This window comes from Myxine glutinosa, unplaced genomic scaffold (assembly GCF_964187855.1).
Source record: "Myxine glutinosa unplaced genomic scaffold, kmMyxGlut1.1 SCAFFOLD_937, whole genome shotgun sequence".
Classification (NCBI taxonomy): Eukaryota; Metazoa; Chordata; class Myxini; order Myxiniformes; family Myxinidae; genus Myxine; species Myxine glutinosa.
Genome location: NW_027617032.1, coordinates 60,823 through 86,212, shown reverse-complemented (window position 1 = coordinate 86,212; position 25,390 = coordinate 60,823). Strand labels below are relative to the sequence as shown.

General features: G+C 38.3%; 2 protein-coding genes across 2 annotated transcripts in view; both read left to right on the top strand.

Annotated features, from left to right (window-relative positions):
- The window catches only part of LOC137431473 (complement C3 alpha chain-like), a 65,898-nt gene extending 60,345 nt beyond the window's left edge, over positions 1-5,553 (top strand). The window contains exon 8 of the mRNA XM_068122829.2: positions 4,803-5,553. Coding sequence (XP_067978930.2) covers positions 4,803-4,938 — 136 coding nt within the window. The 3' untranslated portion in view covers positions 4,939-5,553. The remainder of the gene's footprint in view (positions 1-4,802) is intronic.
- A 523-nt stretch (positions 5,554-6,076) lies between these two features.
- The window catches only part of LOC144889120 (uncharacterized), a 55,610-nt gene continuing 36,296 nt past the window's right edge, over positions 6,077-25,390 (top strand). The window contains exon 1 of the mRNA XM_078769025.1: positions 6,077-8,118. Coding sequence (XP_078625151.1) covers positions 7,798-8,118 — 321 coding nt within the window. The 5' untranslated portion in view covers positions 6,077-7,797. The remainder of the gene's footprint in view (positions 8,119-25,390) is intronic.

The window sequence follows — 25,390 nt, the reverse complement described above, 5'->3', positions numbered from 1 at the left end:
ATGTGGCCGCCATATTGGATTTCAAAATGGCGGCTTAAAAATCTTTAATTACAAATATTTCTGGTTCTATACCAGCTACAGCCTTGAATTTAATGTCTGGATGTACAAACTTGAGGTCAAGGAATTGAATGGTTCTACTTAGAAGTTGATTTACTGACGCCATATTGGATTTCAAGACCTGCTTAGACAGAAAGCTGAAGAGTTCCTCCTTGTTCTCGTCGACACGGAGGAAACTGTGCCAGTTGCCTGGTAGGAGGGCAGAGCCAGTGACACGTCTGCGTATTCCCTTGCCTCTGTTGGTCCTTGCAGTTGCCTTCAGGCTGCCTGACTTTGCATAGCGGTCCCACACTAGATCGAGACGAGATCGATGTTGAAGCTGTGACATAATGTATGGAACGAATACTTTTGTGGCATAGTCAAGAAATGTTTTGGTCTGGCCTGGGCTCAGCATTTGAACTATTACAGCTCCATCGAGGATCACAGAAGATACTTGTGGTGGGTCCGACTTTGTTTCGACAAGCTGTTCTAAGGGCTGCAACAAGTCAGCTTTGGAACCAAAGCGGAGCTGTCCATTTTGCGAGAGTGCTGGCGGATGTGCGCTGTTCTCATGTTTGAAGAACTGCTCGAGACCCCCATCTCTGGTTTGGCATGCAATGTATAGTCTGGAGAAGAGCTCTGAATCACTCTTTGCAGAGGCTACTTGTTGTTTGCTCTTCTGGGCAGCTTTGACCTTGATGGATGAAAACAATGGGAGTTTGTTGCATTTGATGACATCATTGAGTGGCTTGGATCTGTCTGCCAGACGTTCCTTCTCAAATGAATGGAACTGATCTCTCCCAATCTGTAAAGCTGTACGCACAGTATCTACAACAGCTGGGCCCAAGATCTCCAGTGTGCCCAGGACCAGCAAATCTGTGCTTTCTTCTTCAAAGGGGCTGCCCATCTCTTCGATGACTGTTGTCAGTGCACGGACATCTTGGACGAACTTCTTCTGCACACTGTCGGTTTGCTCATGGTGGTGGGTGTGCTCTCCCCTTTGGCGCAGTTGCTGTGAGGTCTCAAATTCTGTGATGACCCGAGCAACTTCGGGGCCAGCCACCATCCACCGTCGAAGGGCACTTGGATTTTCAGTTAGGCCCACTGCCCCGCCATCGCCTTTGACCGTGGCATTGTTTTGTTCATGAGCCTGGTCTAGGGAGATGGCGGAGAAAGCATGCCTAGTCTTCTTGGATGTGAAGTGCCCCGCATGGAACTTGGCAGCAACATCTGGGTGTTTCTCTGCAATGCCAACCATGTCCCTGATGTGGACTGGTAACCAGCGAGCATAGTGGATATGGCCCAATGCAGCGAACCATGCAGCTAGCTCTGGTAGGGTGTCCATGTACAGCGTGAAGTTGGACTCTCTCAGTGAACGTATGTAGAGGAGTATACAGAGCTCCAGGTTAAGTACAGTGGCCCAGTACTGAAACTGTGGACATGCCGCTGCTCTCTGGTCACACCATGCCTCAAACTCCAATGGTTCCTCATCTCTTGCAGTTGCTCTTTCGTTGTATATGTCATATGCACGATGCTGCAGTATGTGTAGGGCAGCAACAGTTACTTGGTGGGCGCGTCTTGTACGGCTGACGTGAGCTGCACGCAAGAAGGAGTCTGCTGTGCCAGCTGTTGCTATCTCTGCCTGAACCAATGCCTGTGTCCAACCGCTGTCTTGCAGCCAGTCTCCTGCTGTCTTCAAAGCTGCCATCTCTGTGTGTAGACCACCCAGCATGACCACAAAGAGATCTTCACCATGTGTGTCTGGCCAGTTCCATTGCACCTGCTTGGCGATCGCATAAAGTGGTTGGTCCAGTGTGACGACGGGTATCTGTCCAGGGTTTAGCTCATTGATCGCTGCTTTCACGACATCCATGGCATGGCGGATCATTGCCACTGACTGGGCTTGGTCATGGAAGAGGGGAAGCAAGGCAGTGGGTGTGACTGTGATACTAGTATCCTTGGCCGATTGGTTCTCTGCATGATGTGCAGCCCAAGAAATGTTTCCTGGATTCTGTGTGTCACCACTGTCACATGCATCCTTCACAGTCTGGAGCCACCTCTTCTCTTTATCCAGTTCAGCTTGTGCAGGATTCCTCTGCAGCGACGCCTGGGTTCCAGCTGGTACAGGGTGGCTTTTGGCAAGTGAACTAACTGGTTGTACATCTGTGTAATACCGTGGAAGGTCCTCCACAGTCTTGACATTTGAGACACCCCCGATGATGACAATACCTCGGTCTGTGCCTTGATTGTCATAGTCTGGATGTTGTATCAATGAAATACCAGTTCCGTGGAAGGAGTCGTGTGCTGTCGTGGAACTGGGATTGTGGTCTATATTATCCACAGCTGATGTGGTGAACACTCCACCGCGGAGCTTTGGGGGACAGACCACCTTCTCCGCCCGAAAGCGCTGACAGACCCCGTTCCCCAGCTCTGCAGAGATCCGTAGCACTCTATCATAGGCAATGCTGATCCCTAGTCCAGATAATGTGTCAACCAGTTCCCTCTTTCTCGTATGGGCATGAAGCATCAAGCCAAGATATATTGGCAAAGGAGTCTCTTGACTAATGCTGTGTCGTACGTCTGTGCCTGCACCTCTCCTCTCATGCTTCACACTGTTGTATTTGAGAAGTTGAGCTATTGTCACAGACGCCGATGCCGATGACTGACATGCCTGATCTTTGATGCCTGCGCCCTCTAAAATCATGGAGACCATTGTCAGCAGCAGTTGTGGCACAGACTCTTCTTGACATTTGTTTGAGAAGGACCCATTGAAAGGCTGAGATGACTGGAACATATCCTTCCTTATAATCCCTGCAGCTCGTGCCAGGTGCACAACATCACTGTCAATATCATGTTGACATGCCTTGGCTAATGCACTGCCAATGTCTTCCTGAAACACCAGCAGGACATCTCTTCCCTGCCTGTGCTCCTGCAGATCAGGGAAGTGTGCCAGGATACGCTCCTTGAGTCTGGTTGTATGGACTCGTGTTTCCAGCACAACTCCGAACTGTTCCATTCTCATTGTGTAGAGCTTGGTGAGGTCTGCCATTTTGAATACAGGAGCAGTGTCTTCTTCTTTAGCAGTTTCCTCTATGTACGTTACCAGTTCAGCAAGGACTATTGCTGAAATGACATCTACCGTGCTCTGGCTTTGCTCAGCAAGCTTTTTTGCTGCCCTCACGTGGTTGTATAGGGATGTCAAACATTTCTTATGGTACTTGGCCTCTCTTGCGACCATGTCCCCAGCACTCAGTTGGGCTAACAAAGTGGTATCCTGAAGAAACTCTGCAGCCTTGCGAACGTGTTTATCTAGTTCCAATGTCGCTGCTTGATGAAACTCCAAACCAAGCTCTTGCTGGCAGAAGAAGCACAAATTGTCGCATATGCTATCAACACAAGCTGCCTGAGACCTAGTAAGCTTGTACTTATCTGTGATTGTACTGGGGATAGGGCTTCCCTCTGAATGACTTCTCTTCTGTACCCGCTGTAGCTTGGTAGTGTTATATTTCACCCTGCATGACTTGTGCCACTTGGCTTGGTGGGCAGCTAGAGTGGCAGCTATCCCTTGGCCTTCATCCAGTCGTTGCAAGTCCACGTCTTGTGGCAGCTTGCCTAGTTTATTGAATGCTGATAGATTGTCTTCAAGTGTCTTGTATCCAGCACCTGCATCAGTTCTTTTCGTGACAGCAGGACACTGTAGGGACTCTCCTATATCAACTTGACACAGAACACAGAGTTCCCAGTCCAGTGGCGTCTTTGGCGTTGAAGTTACATGCTTGGTAACATGAACTAACTTGAACTGCTTCGACATGATTGAAACCTGGATGGAGCAAACAAACAAAAAAGTCGTTTAATTAGGGGTTAATCAACGGACCAGCATGTTTTATCTACAGGACAATACACGACCCCCCCTGAAATTTGACACCAAATGACCTCTTTTAGGGGTATTTTTGGCCGAAATTTTCAAATTTTTCACTCCCCAGACCCCTAGATGTTCCCTTGAGCTCAGAATCGCCGCTGTAATGTGTCTACTGATGTTAGAAAAGATATAGGGTGAATGGGGCAATAATTGTGCCTGTAGGATTTGTTTCCACCACCCCCCCTAAGGGTTACAGATTTTTAAAGCCGCCATTTTGAAATCCAATATGGCGGCGACCTTGGGTGAATTTCAAAGTGGTTCCATATCTGAAAATGTTCTAAATATAACATTCTATCATTGTGCCAAATTTGGTGCTTCCATCACAAAATGCACAATTCTTCTTAAATTTTTGCTATGCCGCTGCACTATAACTCTTGAGTATTATATATGTATGTGAAATAAAAGCTACTTTGTGTGTAAATGTAAAAGTGAAAATATAAATGTTAACAATCAACTCAGAATCATGAAAAACCCTTATTTGACCCCTCATAAGTTACTTAAGGGCCGATTTAAAAAAAAAAAAATTCTCGAAAATAATTTTTCGGTACCCGAATTCAACAGCTTTTTTTCTGGGTTTCCCACGGGAGTTGAACTTCAACATTTTAACACATGTTATTACACACCTTTACAAACATATTGGTGAAGAAATTTTTTGGTAACAATTTAGTTAACAGATTTGTGAAATATCTCATAAAATGCCCTTACTAAAAGTAATCCAGATTAACGATGGTTGACTATATCCTTATTTATTTTATAGATGTCTTACTGCACATGGATATAAGGTTTACCCTTCAATCTGTGTCATAGTTAAATTATATTCCACATACAAGGCCTTTCTCTTTGCCAGAATTCCTTATATCCTGGGCCAGGATTCATGGATCGAGCTTTGGCCGTTGGACAAAGAATGCAATGAAGGGGAAAAGGAGTTTTGCAAGGAGAAGCGTGATTTTGAGGACGAGGTCTTGCTGGGTTGTAAGATATAAAACGTGTTTTTGGACTCTTGAGTTTCAAATGGTCACCATTATCAATTTTTTTGATGTGAACATCATAAAATTCACCCATAATTGGACTTCATTCCACAGCTTTTTTCTCTAAAGTGTGTAGCAGTCTTAGGACTGCACATGCACATATTTCTCAATATGAATGTGCAATGCCAGTTTATATATGACCACATACAAAAGTATCCAACCGAACATGCAGTTTAACATGAAGACGAAACCAAGAAAGCTGTCCAAGCCATCTAGTTGTATGTAACATTTCAATGAATTGCAGTAGTTCAGAAAACCCACAGTTTTTATCTCTTTTTTGAATGTCAATCTATTTTAACAGCATCGTTCTGTTGCCTTTAACTTTATTAGGGTGTATATCCACCCTCAGCCCAAATACTGATTTTCCCACGAGAGAGTGACAGTTTCACATGATTTGATAAATTTCATATTTTCAATGTTTAATCCTTTCAACAATTTTTATATCTCCTTCACTATTAATAATTGGGACATGGTACATTCCACAGTAAGATAAGCATTTTATTCTGTATTTTCATGTCATTCATGTTCATGGAATCGAATTGCACTGGCAAATAAAATTTTATAATGGTTTGACATGTTTTCCAGAATAATCATGTAATGATTTATATGTATGTAATTGATCACCATTACCCATTGCTCACTGCTTGGTGGGGCAGAAATAATTTACAAACAAGTACAGATACATTCAAAGTATACCGCCCCCATGCCAAATAAATAAATAACACCCTCTGGCGTGTGGCATTGCCGGGGCGCCTTCAGTGCCCGGCAATACCGCAATGCAGCACATAGAGTCGGTGTTGGGAGGGAGAGTTGTACAATATATATATATATTTTTTGTATGTATACAAGATCGAGGCTCGTGTAAGAGCTAACATTGATGACAAAAACAAACGGACACATAAGACGAAATAAATAGAGCGGGAGACAAGATGGGGATAGAGGGGGAAGCACAAAAGTACAACATTTGAGAGCAAGGACATTGGGAGATCTGTGGGAGGTAGAGGGCTTGGGGGGGAGGATGCGTGGGAAGGGGGGGGGGGGGGGGTGCGAGAGGTTAATAAAAAAAACACATGGACACTGCTAGGACTTCCAGGAAAGAAGTCGGTATTTCAGAAAAGTGGATCTGGGGTGAATTAATGGGGGTAGAAAAGATCAAGGTTTTGGATGGTGGAAGATCGATGGTGGTGAACAGCTGTTTTAAAGACCTGGAGGGATGAGTGGGATTGAAGAGAGTGAGGGAGTTTGTTCCAGAGGTGGGAGAAAAGAGGAATGAAAAAGTGAAGGTGAGCAGAGAGTCTTGATTTTGGCAGTTTCACCAGAAGAGGGTTGCAGGCAGATCTTGTGCGACCTGCAGGAGTACTTGGGGGACAGAGCACAGACGGGGCTGTGGGGGCTAGGCCAGAGAGGAGTCGGTAGAAGACAGAAAGACCACCAACCTGCCTGCGGTGAGTGAGTGAAAGGCCCTCGGAGTTGACTACATCGCAGGAGATTCCAATGATTCTGAAAGCTTTGGTTTCAACAGCGTGAAGCCGAGCGAGGTGTGATGCAGGAGCACCAGCCCAGAGGGGAGAGCAGTATTCCATTGAGCTGCGGATGAAAGCTTTGTATGTGGTGAGGAGCTCAGGTGTGCCAAGGAAGGACTTCGCACGACGGAGAATGCCCAGTCGCTGACTGGCTTTGGAGGCCAGCTTGAAAATGTGTTTTTCCCAGGAAAGATCATGGCAGATTGTGAGACCCAAGAGATTGAGTGACAGAACTTCTTGGAGAGGATTGTTGAGAAAGTAGATGGGAGGGTTGTCCAGACGGTCTTTTCGAAGAGACATAGTGAGAGTGAGATTTGTCAGGATTGAATTAATTGTGTAATTGATCAATTAATTGCGTAATTAATAGAAATAAATAATATCATAAAATATTTTCTTAATCAATTGGCATACCTCAACCACCAGTATTTCATCCAAAGCTGTAACTTTTTGAAAATTAGGCATTAATCGAAAAAAAAATAATTAATTGATTAATCAATAAATAATAAATCAATTAATTTATCAATCAATTAATCAAAAATATCCTTTACAGCCACATCACTTGGTCACTGTCATGTCCATATATCACTATATCAGCTTCCGAGCTCAAAAGGTGCCTGAGATATTGCCCAGATGAGAAAGGAAATAAATAAATACTTAATTAATCGATAATAATTAAGTAAATAATCAATTAATTGATTAATCAAAAAACAAAAAGTCCAATTTTTGCCAAAGCACTTGCTCACTATTGTGCCGAAATTTCAGCTTCTTAGCTCAAAGGAGCAAACAAACAAACAAGAAAACAATAAATATGTCATGCATAGCATACTTGTAAAATACCTAAAATAAGTTGTTGGCCTATGATGACCTCAAAAATACTTGGTGGTTGACTTCAGTGACCAGATATGCAAATCCTCTTCAAATTTCTAGTCAATCCTTTGTTTTCACTGTCGTCACAAATTACCCATCTCGCATTGCGCGGCGGCCATTTTGATACCCAAGCTAATCTGTCCGTGTGCGCTGATATTGATTTGTTGCGTTGGTTTATGGTGAATGCGGATCGCAAAAAGTCTGTTTTATAAAGTAATTTTGTTTGTTTTGTCACGTTCATGTGGAGTGTGGTGCCATCTAGTTTATATTACGTATTGTTGCCCAACAAACACAGAACATTCGGTTTAAGTTTGCCGTGGACCAGTGAACTGGTGAACACCTGGGCAGTGGGTCAACCTGCAACCAACTACCTGTAGAACAGACTTGGAGTGTACGTAAGGATACGGTAGATCCAGGCTTGAGTATGGCTAGCAGTGCGAGTGCCAACCTTGGCTACCAAGAGACGCTCCCCCCGGACGTTCTTGTTCGTTACAAAGAGAAGATTTCTGTCATTGGGTGTGACCCTTATGCTCTATCAAATGATCAATTTGAGAAGAATGTGAGCAAGTGGCCTCAGGTGACCCACATCGACGTGATCAACTACCTGTTGTTCAGCAAATCGGCCTATACCAAAGATGAGTTGAAGAAGTATAAATCCCTCGAGGCATACAGGTTGTACCAAGATGGATGGGTGCGACAAATCCTACACAAAGAACTGAATGACGTCCACTTGATTCGATCCAAGGTATTAATATATTAAACAAACATGTATTTTTTAAAGCTGCTTGTGTTAATGTTATGGACCTGATTGATTAAGTGCCCTCCATTTGTTCAAATGTATGTATTGTATTCAATATCATTAATGATTTTAGTAATTGTATGGTTATACAATGAAACATGTTCTTACTTACTGTTAACAAAATGCTCGGAGCAGACAGGTGTGCGATCCCACTGTGATTCTGTTTGGATGTCACTGCGATTGATGGCAGCCTTCCACAAACGCCGCCTCTCTTCACTTAAATTTCTTGTTTCCTCACCCTGATTCAGTAGAAGTTTGGGCGTTTTGTAAAACTTGACTCCTGGCCTAACGCCTGGCCTGTTTGAACAACGAAATACGCCGCAAATTGGCATGACTGGTCGTGAACAAAAACTATTTAATGTGAATCCGCTGACGACGTTGTTCGAGAGGGTATCAAAATGGCCGAGGTGTCCCAGGGTGCCCTGCGCGCGTGCTCCGATGACGTCACAAGAAAACAAGCAATTGGATGAAAATTGAGGATTTTAGAAATCTGACAAAGTTGGTGACCTTTGGCCTATGTTGACCTATTGACCCCAAAAACAACTTCTTGCTCATGAACAACTCCAGCATTTGGTGAAGTTTCGTGAAGATCGGTTGAAAATTGTGACATGTAGGTGACTGACATACAGACAGACAGACAGGCAGAATAATGCACAAGACCAACCAATATACTGTACTGTCCTTCAAAAATCTTCACTTTTCGCAAGTAACAAAGAAACAGAGTGAAAACTGAGTACTCCTTTTCAGCACGCCTCATCACCAGGCCCCCTTCAGTGCCCGGTGATGACGTCATGCAGCGCCTGGAGATGGAATAGGAAAGGAGTGGTGCACAATCGTTCAATGGCAGCATCATTACAGACACAACTGTGCTACTGATGCAATCAATGCCCCTGTGCACGAGGGTATGATTTTGTGATTTGGGCAGAGTTCTGCTACACAGTGATGAATTATGTTTGGAAGACGATGGGATCTTACATGTCCACCAGCGAAAGTGAGCAGATGAGGCACCTGGCTTAAAGTCCCATCACAAGAATGGCGCACACATTGATGTGAAACCTTAAATGTGCATGCCATTCCTCAAACCACTAGGTTGACATCCTACAGTTGCATCTGCTAGACAGATTACTAGATCTGCAAGACAGCTCAAGACAAGACAGCTCTGAACTATCCTTCAAGCCCTTTGAACAATAAAAATACTTATTTATAAGTCTCGCCCCAAAGGAGATGCGAGACAATTGCAATGCCCCTATTTGTCTGTGTGTCTGTCTATGTCTGCGTCTATATTTTTTCACTTTAAAAATGGTTTTCTCTGCAACCGCTTGTCTGATTGATGCAAAACTTTAAATACAGGAGGGACTCCCCATGGATAATATTTTGTTGTGAATTCTGACACCATAGGTCACATGGTATGGCAGCCATATTGCATTACAGGAAATAATTTGGACATCATTTTCTCCAAAACCACTCAACAAAAAAAATGGAAACTTGGCAAATGTCATCAACTTCCCATGGGGTATATAAGGTGAAAACGATGATGTCATCAGTGAAGTGGTATTCCAGGCATAATTGGTTGAATTTAAATATTTATCAAAAAATCTGAAATTTCATATATCTGATATATGACCTGAAATGAGTGAAGAATTAAATTTATGACATTCATAACATACCAAGAAACGATGTGACTTAATAGGGTGCATGGATGATATGGGTATATGGGCCATAATAGTAGAATGTTCAGTGAACGATGATATTTTTGTTCAGAATGAATGTGCAAGGTGAGACTATGCGCTCCACGAGTGCCGTTCTAGTTGGAACTGTTTTAATCAGCAGTCTTGGGAATTATTTATTTTTTGCAAAAAACTATTTCAGACACTTTGGGATAAGGTACCCACAGATAACGAAACAAACGTCCTCTCCTATATTCATAGTCAGAAATTTTGACCTGCCAATGGATCATGAACTATGCTTTATCTGTCCAATAGTTAACCAGCTTGTTACCTTCGCCTGAGGAGAGGGTATTGCATTTGAGTCCGTTTGTTTGTCTGTTTGTTTGTCCGCACAGAATAAATATGAGTTTCTCTGCAACCGTTGGTCCAATTGACAGGATATTTCCACCATAGGTTTGCCCACCTGTATAATTATTTTATGATAATTATGACGTCATAGGTCACGTGGTTTGGCCGCCATTTTAGAAAAACCGAAAAACGTTACACCTCTATGTCTCGAAAAGCGCTGCATAGAAAAAATTGAGACGGCTCATTGTAAAGAACTCTCCATGGGGAATAAAATATGTTAATGATGGTCATTGGTGCCTCCATTATGACATCATAATTCCACAAGTACAAAACTTCATCCAATTAAGTTGAAATTTCTTGAGCATAATCTAGGAATAAATTGGTGGAGAAAAAAAAAATAACGTCATCGATCATGTGGTTTGCCCGCCATATTTGTTTTCACACAAAAGCCTTAAAAAACACTGAAAACACATCCTGGCAATGGTTTGCAATCTGATTGCTCTTTCTTGTTGTTTATGAGATCTGGATTGGCCCAAATCGCAGAACTTATATATTGTAATCTGAGGATTTTAGATTCTAGTGATGACCTCAATGGGAAGTATATTTAATTGCCCAAGGACCTGTGTTAGCAGCGCAATCGTCCTTGGGACGGTACTTGTATCTGCAGTGGGGCAGGTAACTCAGAATGATGAACGTGCTTGTTTAATAATTGTATAAAGGGGCGTTGAAATATAAATGTTTAAATACAAAAGGGACTCCATACATATCGAGGTCAAAACCCGTCAGTAAGTAAAGTTTTTTGAACTGTATGAATCAAATTGGCACCCCTTTATGTGAACTTTTCTAGAGCATTACTTGGTTCCTCCTGAGAACACAAGGGTAGTCCAGCATGCACGCAATATTTTTTGAATGTCCCCTATTTTCTATCGTCTGGGATTTTCCACAAGCCATGGAATGTCCCATCCTTTCCATAGTTTGCCACATGGGACATACCATATAAAGGGGCGTTTTCTATGCCCCTGGCATTTCCCCCCCAAGAATGGAATTGTTGTACTTCCGTTGAGCAGATAAATGCTTTTTTCTTGTGATGGTGCCTGTAAAGGATTCAAACAATGGTTTATTTTTTCAAACTTGCACTTATGGGAGTAGGAATTCAGTGTTGAGCTCAGGTGGAATTTATTTTCAACCTCACATGGTAAAGGTGTGATAAATATTGAGGGGGTAGTGTGGGGTCAGTCCAGATATATCAAAATTGTGATAGACAACTTGTTAGACAAAAAGTAATATTTATTCGTACGAACGGAGACAATCTTCTTGTCCGCAAGGGCAAACAGATCTCTGACTTATATTCTGTCTGAATTTCAATTTATACTCAAAGTGTCTACAAGAAAGGAAGGAAAAAGCAAAGACTGGAGCATGAGATCAGAGCACAGGAATGCAGATATGAGGACCCTTGGCTTGATATTTTACACAAGGTCAAGCCACAGACAAAAACATGTTTTTGTCAACACAGAGACACAGTTCTGCTCGACAACTGTGAGATGGCTTTTTGCCAATGGTGCACAAGCAATCATATTTCCCTTAGGTTCGCGTGACTACACTACATGATGCAAATACCCAGCATGCTTTACGACCATTGGTGCCACTGATTGGTGCAGAGATGACAATTATTCATTTTTACCCCGACAGTAGCACAAGGTAAAGGTGTGTCTTCAGAGGTACTGTGAAGCATGCTGATCCTAATGTCTGCAACAGAGGCCATAATACATAAAGCATGCAGATCGCCTTACAGAGGAGTTGAACTAATTGAGCAGACATGAAAGGTTTTTGTAAAGGTAATAAACTCCATCATTAATAGCCAGAGGATAAATCACACATTGGGTCCGAATCCAAAAATCCTGTGTCCTTGCTCAACACTACAATCCTCTTCATTATCAAAATAATTAACATTAACCGAGTCTATTATTTGGATTGAACAATGACGAAAATAATGCCCCACCTCATTAAAATGATTATATAAATACGTCTCAACACTAGACGACACAGTAGACCTTTGCCCATTCAAATGTTGATGCAAACATTGTGAAGTTTTACCTCCATGTTGCAAGCCACAATCCCCACAGGTGAGAAGATAAATAACTTCCCTTGGTTTACATCCAAGCAAACCTTCACAATCAACGACAAAAGTCTTCCCCCTGAAACACGACTGAGAAAAGTTTCACGAGTTTACGTGTACATAATGAAACATACTGACATTTTACACTGAAAGGTTTTTCATTTTTCTTAAGCCAGACATCAACGTCACATTTAACGTAGTGTGGTTGGCTCAAACCAAACAGATGTGACGGGCCGACGAGGATACCTATTGGCAAAAGGTACCGTTGAAAAAAAAATAGCTGTTTTGAAGCCCTGGAGGGAAGAATGAGACTGGAGAGGGACTCAGGAAATTGATGCCAGAGACAGATTAAAAGACTAACGACTTGGGGGAAGTGAAGTAAGTGGATTTTGGGAATTTCATGAGGAGGGGTTGCTGGAGACCATGCGTGCTCTATAGAAACCCAAAGGCAGATTATGGAAAGGACAGAGGGTGCAAGACCAAAAGGAGGCGGCAGAAGACCAAGACACCACCTCTTATATATGACTTTATGCCTTCTTTGGGGCAATTTCTGTTTAAAGAAAATGAAAAAACATTTATATGCATGACTTTTATGCCTTCTTTGGGGCAATTTCTATCAAAATAAAATGAAAAAAACATTTCTATGCACGACTATGCCTTTTTTGGGGTAATTTCTATTAAAATAAACAAAAAACATTTCTATGCATGACTATGCCTTCTTTGGGGCAATTTCTATCAAAATAAAATGAAAAAAACATTTCTATGCATGACGTTATGCCTTCTTTGGGGTAATTTCTATTAAAATAAAATGAAAAAACATTTATATGCATGACTTTATGCCTTCTTTGGGGCAATTTCTATCAAAATGAAATGAAAAAAACATTTATATGCATGACTTTATGCCTTCTTTGGGGTAATTTCTATTAAAATAAACTGAAAAAACATTTCTATGCATGACAGTAGTGTATATATGTTGCTTCTGGGACACTCATTTTCCCATTGACTTGCATGTTAATTTTCCTCTTAACCTCATTGCCCATTAACACCTCTATTTCTCCCACCCTAATCTTTATGAACCTTTTGTCTATAGTACCTATCCTTAATGTTGTTCATTAGACCACTCAAACACTTCAAATATTTGTTTTCCCTTATAGACCTATAATCCTTCTTCTACATATCATTTGGCAGATTAACTTTGACCCACTCAAACATCGACCCATTCACTTACATGTTAATTTTCCTCTCACCTCTTTACGAACCTTTTAGCCTTTTGACACCTATCCTTAATGTTGTGCATTAGACCACTCAAACAATGATTCCCCCTTGGTCTTATGGTACTCTTACTATCAATGATCCCGAGTAGACCACTCAAACATCGATCCTACAAATATTTGTTTATGCGTGGGAAATAATTTAATTCTCTTGCCACTCCCTTCACCATCTAATATATTAACAAAAAAGATGTTTGAGTTTGGTTCTTTATTAAGATATTTTAACTGAGCTGACATTAAATGATAAACCTCCCTCAATGTTCGTTTGAGCGCCTCCAGTGCCACATACCATTTTAAAATTAAAGTATATATTTTCCTGACAACCATCAAAGTTTTCCGTCCACTCAAAAATATTTCCATCGTTTTTACCCAATTCACTGGTATTTAAATTAATTATTATTCTTTGTTTCGTAAATTTTTTTACCAGTTGTCTTTTCAATTATACCTATTTGATATTTTGCACATTCGTTATGTTTACCATTTATATACCAAGGTTGATTACACCTCCACTCTTTAGTCTGGTTGGTACTTGGTTCTATCATTTATATAACTAGGGCATGCCCGTACTATATATATATCTAAAATTATATCCCCCCCCTCTATTTACATGAAATGGTTTGCTTCATTCGCAAAGCCAAAGCGAACGGCTTGCGAGTCCGGTGACAATCCCCCCCCTCTATTTACATGAAATGGTTTGGTCCATTCGCAAAGCCAAAGCGAACGGCAGTTACGAATCGCAGTTACGATGAATCGCAAAGTAGTTTTAATTAGTTTTAAAACATAGTTTAACGCCAACATAGTTTGCCAACGTGAAATAAATGAATACGCTCTCAAATGTGCCGTCCGAGGCAGAGTGTGTTCGCCACGTTCGGCACACGTGATAGCTCGCTGCTCTCTGATTGGTTGAATCGTTTTTTGGACATAGCTCGGTAACTACTTGTCCGATTAATATGAAACCTTGAAAAGGCACATCCTCAGGTCCCCAGCAATATACCTGGCAAGTTTCAAGTATATCGGACCGGTAGTTGTCGAGAAACAGCGGTCGCATACACACACACAGAGATTACTGGCATTATAGATAGATAGTAAAAAGGCGGCGGTAGCCCGTTAAAATCCCTAACCCCCCCCTTTTTTTAACTTATCACTTATATACTTATATAACCATAAGGGAGACTATCGATTCCATTTTCTAAAATAAACCTCTTATCATCAAAAGCCCCCAATGCTTTCTTATTCACCTCTTCTGAATATAATTTATGTTTATAACTTCTTATTCCATTAATCTTTCTAAACTCTTCTTTCTTTGTTGTTAAACAGTTATAATAATCCTTAAAGTTTATTGTTTCTTTAATAACATTTTTCTTTACACCTTTTAACTTCTTATCAGTCCTTTCAACGTTATTCACAATGTATTTATAAGCATAAGCCTTAGACCTCAATCCCACAAATTCACTCATGACATTTCCTCCTAATTCATCCTTAAACTTTCCAATCACCTTTTTATTTTTAGAAGAGAACAACTCACTCTCTGGCCTGTAATTACTAGTGTCATAGATATTAATGTCCTTTTTCATGTCTGAATAAACATCATCAGTATTAATTTGCAAAATAAAACTATCTGTATCCATATAAAGTAGATTAACATCATTTTGATATTTCTTCCTCAAGTTATTATAAAAGTAATCATACATTAATGACTGATAAATCAAGAATTGATGTTCCAATATAAATAGGTTTGTCCATTTCAATACTCTCTTTAATCAAATGGATCGCACAAAAGTTCTCAGTAAAGACCTCAGCTCTAGTAAAACTCGGTCTATTAATTAATTTTGATGCTTGTTTCCAAGATGTTGATAGTCTGATATTTTGTCTTTTCCTCACATTTTCCATTGGCCTTACCAAAGACCGCATTATTCATCAATTTATAAAAGTCTTTCTCAAAATCTGTTTTTGACTGTTCTTCTTTGTGTATTAAAATCAATGTACTCCTTTAGCCAATGACTGATTGAACTTTAGAACCCTATGGATCTTCTCTACTCTTAGACCTTTTGATAAATATTGTCGCAAATTTCTTTGGTGTAGAACATAATTTTTCTTGTTATATAATGTAGTAAGTAATTTTTCTGTTGATTCACCTATATTAAATGATTGTTGATAATCACTTAACCACTCCTTCTTTGGACTTTCTTTTTCACAAGCAAATGGGAGATCTTTGTGTAGGTTATGAAGTTCCTCTGGATATTTCAAATCGACCTCAAAATAATAACCAACCTTTGAATCATCCAATTCTTTTTGTGTAGAGATACATACATCTTGTAAAACCTTTTTGTAATCTTTTTCCTTTACCCATCTAAGTTTTCCATAAGGAAGAGCCTGAGACATTGCCCAGCCATACAGGTTGTTCGCATCATAATACATCAAGTAGGAGCTCTCTACCGATGGATCATAATTTGGAATGTACTTGTTATTTGCTTTAGCATATCTCTTTGAACAGACTTGTGAAATTCCTCCTCTCTTTGCCTTTTCAATCATCAAAAGCATATCAACATCGGTTATCAAATCCAAATCTTGTTTTGTCATTTTCAACATCGCACTCCAGGCCAATCCAGGTGCTGTGTAGTAGTGAGCAGGATCCAATCCATATCCAGTGCGACAAACAGATCTAAAGGCTTCAAATACATCGGCCAATAAAAGCACATCAGTTTTGATACAAATCGTGATACTCGCAAAGATTCTTGATGTTATATTTTTCCCAAACATTTTGTGCGTGTACATAATCTTTATCAGATATATGACTGTTGTTTAATTTGTTATAGAAATTTTCTTTTGAAGGAAGTTGTGTTTCATTGAATCTCTCAAATGAGTCCATATAGTCATAGGGGTAAATTCCCTTTTGTGTTAGAAAATCTTTATCTAAAAAAATACTCTGAAAGACATGGAAACTCTTTTAGATTTTGAACCAAGTTAGCCAATGGACTTGCCATGAATTTAAATGTATCGTTACGGACGCGGTTAAAGATGTTATTTAACGAGCGGTGGTATTGCCGCGACCTAACAGTTTCCCCGATTCTTCCCCAACTCACCCGATTCACCCAGACGTTGGCCAAATCGCGCTATGCCAAATCAATGGTAGAAAGGACACGACGACTGGGAAAGAGGAAACGACGCAAGGGGTACAGTTCTCAAGACCTCCGGAGGAGGGTATAATTACAGTGGTGGAGAAAAGGGGTAGATTACAAGGCAGTGAGGTAAAGACACAGAAGAGATGGGCACTTAATTACCGTCTTATCTTTTCCCAGACAGACCACAGACAAACGGAACAAGGCTGACTTACACAGGGATTGATGGCAGGAAGGGACAGGTAGTCGATAGCACAAGGTGCACCTTGGCTCGGGGACAGGATAAAGCATGGTCCAGAAGATGCGGGGAGGTGTCACAGCGCTCGAAGGGGACGTCTTTCTTTCTCCAAGCTCCGCGCGCATCTGACGTCACCTCCCTCTCCCTGCGCATGCTCAGCGGGGAGTGACACGCCCTCGGCTGGTTGGTTCCGCCCCACTGGGCCGGTCCGCCGCTTCCATTGGGTGCGGGGGTTACCGGGCTCCGCCCTTGACGAGGAGCCGACAGGGAGCCCCTATTTGGTAACCCCGTCGAGCACATGTTCGATGGCGGCTCGTTGGGAAGGCCTGGTGCCTTCCCAACACCCCTACCAACCAAGCCGGAGTGAGGACGCGCACTCCCTGCGCTCGTTGTTGTGGTTGTTGTTGTTGTTGTTGTTGAACTGTGAGGAAGAGCTGCGGGGAGGTATTGGGAGGTCCTAAACTTCCTAACGGTGCCATACAATCACATTCTGGTGCAACGAAGGGTCAGAATTAATGGAAACGAGTCCTTAACTGACATAGACTAAGAATAACTAGCAAGATGTCCTATAGTTGTCTTACATGAGATGCGGTGAACCTGGGCACGACATTTAATGGGGGAAATAGGGGGAGGTCGGGTCTACAGAGTGTTGTTTACAGAAAATGGGACTAGGGAATGGGGGATTGGGGATAGTTGGGAAGTATTGAGGAAATAGGGGAATATTTACAAGCGGATATGGATGGATGCAAATCCCATATCCGCAACAGTATCAAGAAATCTGATATGAGTAATAGGAGATGTGTGAATTGTTTTTGTGAATGAAATGTATTTCTGATCCGTTTGGAATTGCTGAGATACTTCCAGAAGTCTGAGAGTTCCTTGATAAATAGATGTGTATCATAATGAGCGTTGTTATGAAGAAAAACAGGAATGAAAGAGGGGAGTTGATAATTAATATTACAACTTTGATGAGCCGGACCTCTATATTTACCAGTGAGATGACAATGGTCTCTAACCTTTAGACCTTTACCAATTTTCTTCTCACAAATATGACAGGCAACCTTTGGCTGTCTAAATTCTCTTTTTTCTTTACTTGTTAAGGACATTGGTTTATTGGTTTCTCTCATTATCTTGGTTAATCGGACACAGTCTTTTTCTAGTCGTTTCACAAACTCCTCTGGGGTATTTGAGCCTCTATACACCTCTAACTTGTTATATTCATCACCAACGGATGATTTGATATAATAACAAAAACCACAAGGAGTATGTTTTTGATATTTATTTGTGTATGATTCTTTTGGATCTGGAGAAGCAGTATCAATTTTTTCTAAAATACTTTCAAAATCAGCATATATAACAAATGGATGTTTTATTGTTTTCTTTTCATCTTTGAATGTGATCTTTGAGCCTTTTTTAGGCATGTTGATTACCGTTGATTTATGTTCACCACAATAATTTGAATGTTTATCTAATCTTTCTTGTGTATGGAAGAAGTTAAGACAACGCATACAAATATATATTTTATTTGTTCTTTTACATACTTGTGGTTTTATTAATTTTGTAATATCTTTGATGTATGTAAAATGTGAATTTTCGTCTGAATTAAAATATAGAAGATTAATATGAGTTTGTTTACAATTGTCAGAAAGCTTTAAAACCTGAATGTTTGTTTCTGTAAGACCATAAACATTAACTGATAAATTATTCAACTTTTCAAATTTAGGAATATCATTTAAAGTCATCGGAAACTTTAGATCTTTCGTATTTAATGTATTCTCATATTTTTTACAATGAGATACTCTTTCATCATGAAAATGTGGAGGATGTAAGTGTGCTAGAATAGACCAGAGAAAACATTTATTGTCTTTATTTTTGATATTGATAACTGCTTTTCTATTTTTGATAACACTGGGTAAATTAATGTAAGAAGAAGCTTTTAGACTTTAGAGGATCTGATTTAAGAATATGAATGTCTATGTAAATAATTTTTCCTATATTGAATCCACTTCCTACGATTGAATTATCCACATCTTGCTCTTGTTTAATAAGTTCATCATAGACTCCTGATGCTTTAAAATCTTGATATGAAGATATAAAGTGTGGCTCAGTTCTCATGTATGGTGTATCTATAACTCCTTCGTCCTTTGTCATTTCTAATTTTACTCCCATATAAAATTTAAGTGGTTTCATTTATTTTAGTGTTTTTTCAATCAACGTTTGAACAGCAGGTTTAACTATTTCTACAGCATCAACTAGAGACTCTGGTTCAGGAGGTTTGAAGTTAAAGACTTATTTTAATATGTCCTTTGAATGCACCATCAGAGTTTTTAGTTGTGATAAAATTTGATAAATGTTGATTTGTTTTAAGATGTATTTCGAAGCCTTTCTTGAGGATATTTTTTTATTACAGGCAGAACAGTGTTTTGTTTCCTTCTGAATAGGAGATAGTAGGTGAAGTAGATTAAATGTGTGTTTGTTAGTTTTAAGGTGTCTGTTGTATTGTTTATATTCTTGTTCACAAACGTCGCAATACGTTGCTTTGATCATATTTATATAGCAAAATTATACTTAAAGTAAAACACCTTTTTAGAGGCTTTTTTAAAGATGAAACTGTGCTTAAAGTAAAACACTTATAGAAGAAAGTGCCTTTTTACAGGCTTTTTATATATGAAACTATACTTAAACTAAAGCACTTTTTCACTCAGAATCATCTGAGTCATAACTATCACATGAATACTCAGAATCATACTCAGTCATCAATAAAGCTACTCTCATAACTATCATTTGAGCACAAACTATTAGCATCATAACTATCATCTGAGTTCAATGAAATACTATCATCACCATCGTCCGAGTTCAATGAAATACTATCATCACTATCGTCTGAGTTCAATAAAATAGTAAAATCTTCACTGCTGTAATGACTCATATTTAATTAGCAGGAAAAATATTCCCATCAATATCTATATACTTTCTTTCATTAACAGATTCAATCTCTACATTTTTAATATCAAAAGTTATCTTTAAATAATATCTAACTATCATAGAACGAAATGACATTTCACCAGAAATATTAACATCATTCATTTTACTTAGATCTACACCCTTTGGATTATTAAAGAAAATACAAATGTCTCCTCTAGAATTATTAATGGTCTTATCATTCTTTTTCAAAGTATCACGATCGATCACTTTTTCAAGCTTTGAATAAATTGCCAGGAGTAGAGGAGAAACTTTTGTTAGATTTACTTTAATGGATGTCTTTCCAGGTATAGTTAGAGCTCTTCCTTTAAATGAAATAGAGGGACTCATGTTATTTTCCATAACTGGTTTTACCCAAAAATTTCCATATTTATCTTTGTTCAATTTAACATCTTTGACATATTTTTCTATATCTTCCACCGAAGTAGAGATTGATTGAAATTTGTCTTTTGTGCTTTGAAACATTGTATTTATTCGCTAATAAACTTGCATTTAGTTTAAGTAAAAATTTACTATATAAATATGATAGAAGGATATTTAGAATTTCCAGACTCTCCATATGATAAATTAGAGAATTGTCTGGCTTGTGATAGAATAGGGCTTAATAATGAGGGTTCATATAAATGTATTTTCTGTGATTATCTTCTAATTAATGATAATAAAAAATATATAAATATATAAAACTTTTAAATTAGAACCAAAAATGAATTACTTTACAAGATTAATAAGAGAGATGAATGTTAAGTATTATGATGATAATACACCATTTCTTTCAAGGGAAGAGACTCTTTGTATTGAGGAAATGTATAAGGGTTTAATGATATTTATTATTCAAAATAATTTTAATGGAAATGTTAATACAAGATACTATATAAATAAAATAATGAATTATTTTGAAATTAAACCTGAACTCAGGATAAAATATATAGTTTCTAAAATAGCTCAAAAAAAGTTAGATGACTTGTTTTCCAAATATATAAATGAATGATTTTTTACCCGTTTGGGAAAACAAGATAAAATTTAACAACCATAAAAATCTTCCAAATTCATTAAGATGTCTAATAGTCGGGTCAAGCGGATGTGGAAAAACCTGTTTGCTTTTAAAGATGCTCCTTACCCCCAACTTTTTAGATTATGATAATTTAATAATTTTTACGAAGTCAAGTTTTCAACCCGAGTATCAACTACTATCACAAGGTTTTAATGCGGGTCTTAAAAAGGAAGACATTATCGGTTTATTTAAACTTCAAAACAAACTAAATGATTACAACATTGAGTATATAATACAACTATTTTGTGATACACAGATATCAAAATCAAAACCCATAACTTGTATTCTCAGTGATAATACGGATGATATACCTTCACCTCAAGATTTAGATAAATCAAAAAAGAACCTCGTTATCTTTGATGATTGTGTTAATGAGAGAAACCAAACAGTAATGGATAGCTACTATACAAGAGGGAGACATTCTTATTGTAATTGTATTTATCTTAGTCAGTCATATTTTCAACTCCCTCGTCGCTCAATAAGAAACAATGCTAATATTTTTTTTAATTTAAGTTAAATTCAATAGATGTAAATAATTTTTGGAGAGATAATTGCTCTACGTTATGTAGTAAAAAAGAATTTGAAAATTATATGAAACACACGATTGGAAAATATAAATATATTGTTGTGAAACAAGATGAGATACTAACTGATATTTTACACACATAAATGACAACTATTATTAATCTTATGGGTAAATCTGCTTCAGGAAAGAACTTTCATAAATCTAAACTCTTGAATAGTAAAAATGAAAAGATTGTAAGTTTTTTTTTTTAAACACCCTATGATTCGTTTTGTAGGTACTACAACCAGAGCAATGCGACCAGGAGAAATAGAAGGGAAAGATTATTACTACATTTCAATGGAGGAACATATGCGATTGAGGAACGAAGGTCAAATATTTGAGGAGGTCTCTCTTGGTTCTACAAAATATTCACATTGTAAGAGTGAGTTAAATAAAGTAAAATCTAATGGTCTTGGGATTTTAGAAACTAATCCTGAAGGAATGAGACAAATTATTAAACATTTGTGTGGTGATGGAGTTAAGATTTTATCATTCGGTTTTGATATCGATGAGGAGACTCAACGCAAACGTATGAAAAGCAGAGATACAAGTATTAGTGAAGAAGAAATAACAACTCGTATTAATACCAATAAAGAATTTGATGAAATATTTAAAGAAAAGCTTTTATTTCAACACATTTACTATAATGACGAAGAAAAGGAAAATTTTCCCATTGACCTTTACAATTCATTAAATGATATTTTTCAATAAATAAATACAGAAGATGATTACCGAAGAAAGAGCAAGAAAGTTTAAAGAACATCAAGAGTTGCTTTCAAAAGTTGTAAAGCAACAGGAAGAGATAAAGAAGAAACGGAGACAGAAACTAACTGGTGAAGAAGCCTTTGAAAGAAAACAAGAGAAATTGAATTTACTCCGAAAAAACTTCAAATGCTCAAAGTTTTTAGTCAAATGACAGAGAAAGAACTTGGAGAATTAGAATATGATGAAGGATTATTTCGGAAACTTGGAGGTAAATCAACCACCTAATTATGTTGTGGAAGCTCTTCAAAACAATGAATATTCGGCGGGTTCAAAAACCAGAGCAGGTCTCATTCCAACAGAAGAACCAGCACAGTTCCATCTTGTGAAAGAAAAGGTATTGATATTTAATGATAAATTGGTGTTCTTAAGTTCTGCTCAACCAAATGTTGAATTAACTCCAAGATTAATGTTTCTTCTAACAAACTCCGGATTCAGCGGTTCAAAATATTTTGATGAACCACTTGATATGGAAAATGTGGAAGATAGGGTATATATTGATTTACTAAACTCACTTGATTATGGAGTTTCTGTTGCCGGTAAAAGTAAGAAGAATGAGAAGGAGAAACATATTATTGATGCTTTAAGTAAGCTTGGTTCGGGTGTTAGCTTTCTTCCAAATGACCCATCACAATTAGTTAATAGGTTATTATTGTTGTTAGGTAGTAAGAAGGCTGGAAACAACAATTGTTTAAATGAAGCATCCACCATTTTAGATCAGTTGATGAATATGAAAATAATTAATAAATGTCAATACAAAGATATTTTATTAGATATTAAATAAGATGAGAAGCACAATTCTTAGTTTTAATTTCACAACGAGTGATTACACAGCTTCATTCCCTTACCCACTACAACTTGACCCCCTTGTCTCATATGAGGCTTCTTTGTTGTCAATGGAGACTTACAATACACTTTTTAATATCACAGAGAAAAACAACAAGTTTAGTTATAATCCAGGAAGTGGGTACAAAACTATAACAGTTTCACCCGGAGCCTACGAGATTTCTCAAATATCTTCTGAAGTCTCTCGCCTTATGAAAGAAAAAGGTGATGAACCAAAAAATATTGTAATAGATATTCAAAAACACTTCAAAATCAACTATTAAACTTAAAAATAATTATAAAGTTGATTTCACGATTGAAAAATTGTTTAGAGAGCTATTGGGTTTCTCTTCAAAAAAGATTGAAACTAACGGAACGTTTTACAGTGATAATGTCATTCAAATATCCTCCGGTATAAATTCAGTATTAATTCATTGTGATTTGATTGATGGTGCTTATAACGATGGAATAAGAACAAATACAATATTTTCATTCAGCGCATACTCAACCCCAATTGGTTATAAATTTAATATGGAACCAAAAAATCTTGTCCATTTACCTGTGTCAGGAAAAACCATATACAGAGTAAATTTTAGGATAACCGATCAAGATAATCGTATGATCTCCTTTAATGAAGAAATTATATCCATCAGAATTCACCTACGTGAAGTTTTTCAATAAATAAATAATGGTTATTGTGAGAAAACACGAGTTGGGAAAATATAAAGTAATTACAGGGGATGGGATGTTCCTTTCACCATACTATAAGGGTGAAGGTATGTTTCTTGGTAGAGGAAACTATAAACCAAAGAGACAACGGGGTGTGGGACATCAATTTAGAAATAAAGGAGATGGGATAATTGATACTCTAATGGGTATTGGTTCAACCATTCTTAAACATAAAGACCTAATTGGTTCAACTGCTTCTGCCGTGCGCTCAGTTGCGGGTGCTATAAAGAGTATAAAAGATGCTCAAAAGGAGTCTCATAAATTACAAGCAATCAAAGAAATAAAAAAAGGTAAAACTCAACTATCTTCACAAGAACGACAAAAAATCATTAAAATACTTGGGTCAGGGTTTCAACAATTTTAATGCTATATAAATACAAGTATGGAAGCGATTGATAGTATCTACGATTTGGATGATACGATTATCATTTCAAACTCCACTAAAAAGGAAGACTATTTCAAGGTAAATGCTATAACAGGAACAGACTGGAATTCAAATGGAACAAAAAGTTTTGAAATAAATAATCAACAAACTTACTTGAATATAGCTGATAGTTTCTTGCCGTGTAAATTTAAATTCACTAAGGCTGCGAATAATACTAATGCTACACTCGTAAATGATTTCTTCTGGAAAATGTTTGATAGTGTCCGCCTGTATATTGGAACACAATAGGTTGAAGCGGTTGATTATGTCTCTGCTACATCTGAAATGATGAAATTTACACTATATTCGTTTAGTGATAGAATGGGTAAGGGAGCTGTTGAAGGTTTTATTCCTGATATGTCAACGGGAACAAATGCTGACCCTGGTTATAGTCAAAGGAAGTCTGTATAATGACGATACAAAAGCAGAGAATAGTTTTACTGTAGCAGTACAGTGAGTACAGTGAAGTAGCAGTACAGTGAAGGTATATTTGGATTTTGTGATTATGATAAAGTTTTGTATGGGCTTAAAATTAGATTTCAACTACAAAGGAATGATAATGTAAATAGATTGCTTTTTGGGGCTCAAAATGCTTTTGGTGATAATAATAAATTTGTTATTCATGATTTGTGTTGGTATTGTTGTGGAAAACCAATCAGGTCCACACAACTTTAGTCCAACTGGTGGTTTAATTCCATTTTAGATCATGACGTCATTCTGTAATACAGCAAATGCAATAGGAATAAGATTTGGCATCACATGGGACCATTCATCTATCTATAATTCCAGTAATCTCTGTGTGTGTGTGTGTGTGTGTGTGTATGTGTGTATGTCTGTATGTTTGTTTGTTTGTCTGTGACCGCTGTTTCTCGACAACCACGGGTCCGATATACTTGAAACTTGCCAGGTATATTGCTGGGGACCCGAGGATGTGCCTTTTCAAGGTTTGAAATTAATCGGACAAGTAGTTACCGAGCTATGTCCAAAAAACGATTCAACCAATCAGAGAGCAGCGAGCTATCACGTGTGCCGAACGTGGCGAACAGACTCTGCCTCGGACGGCACATTTGAGAGCGTATTCATTTATTTCACGTTGGCAAACTATGTTGGCGTTAAACTAT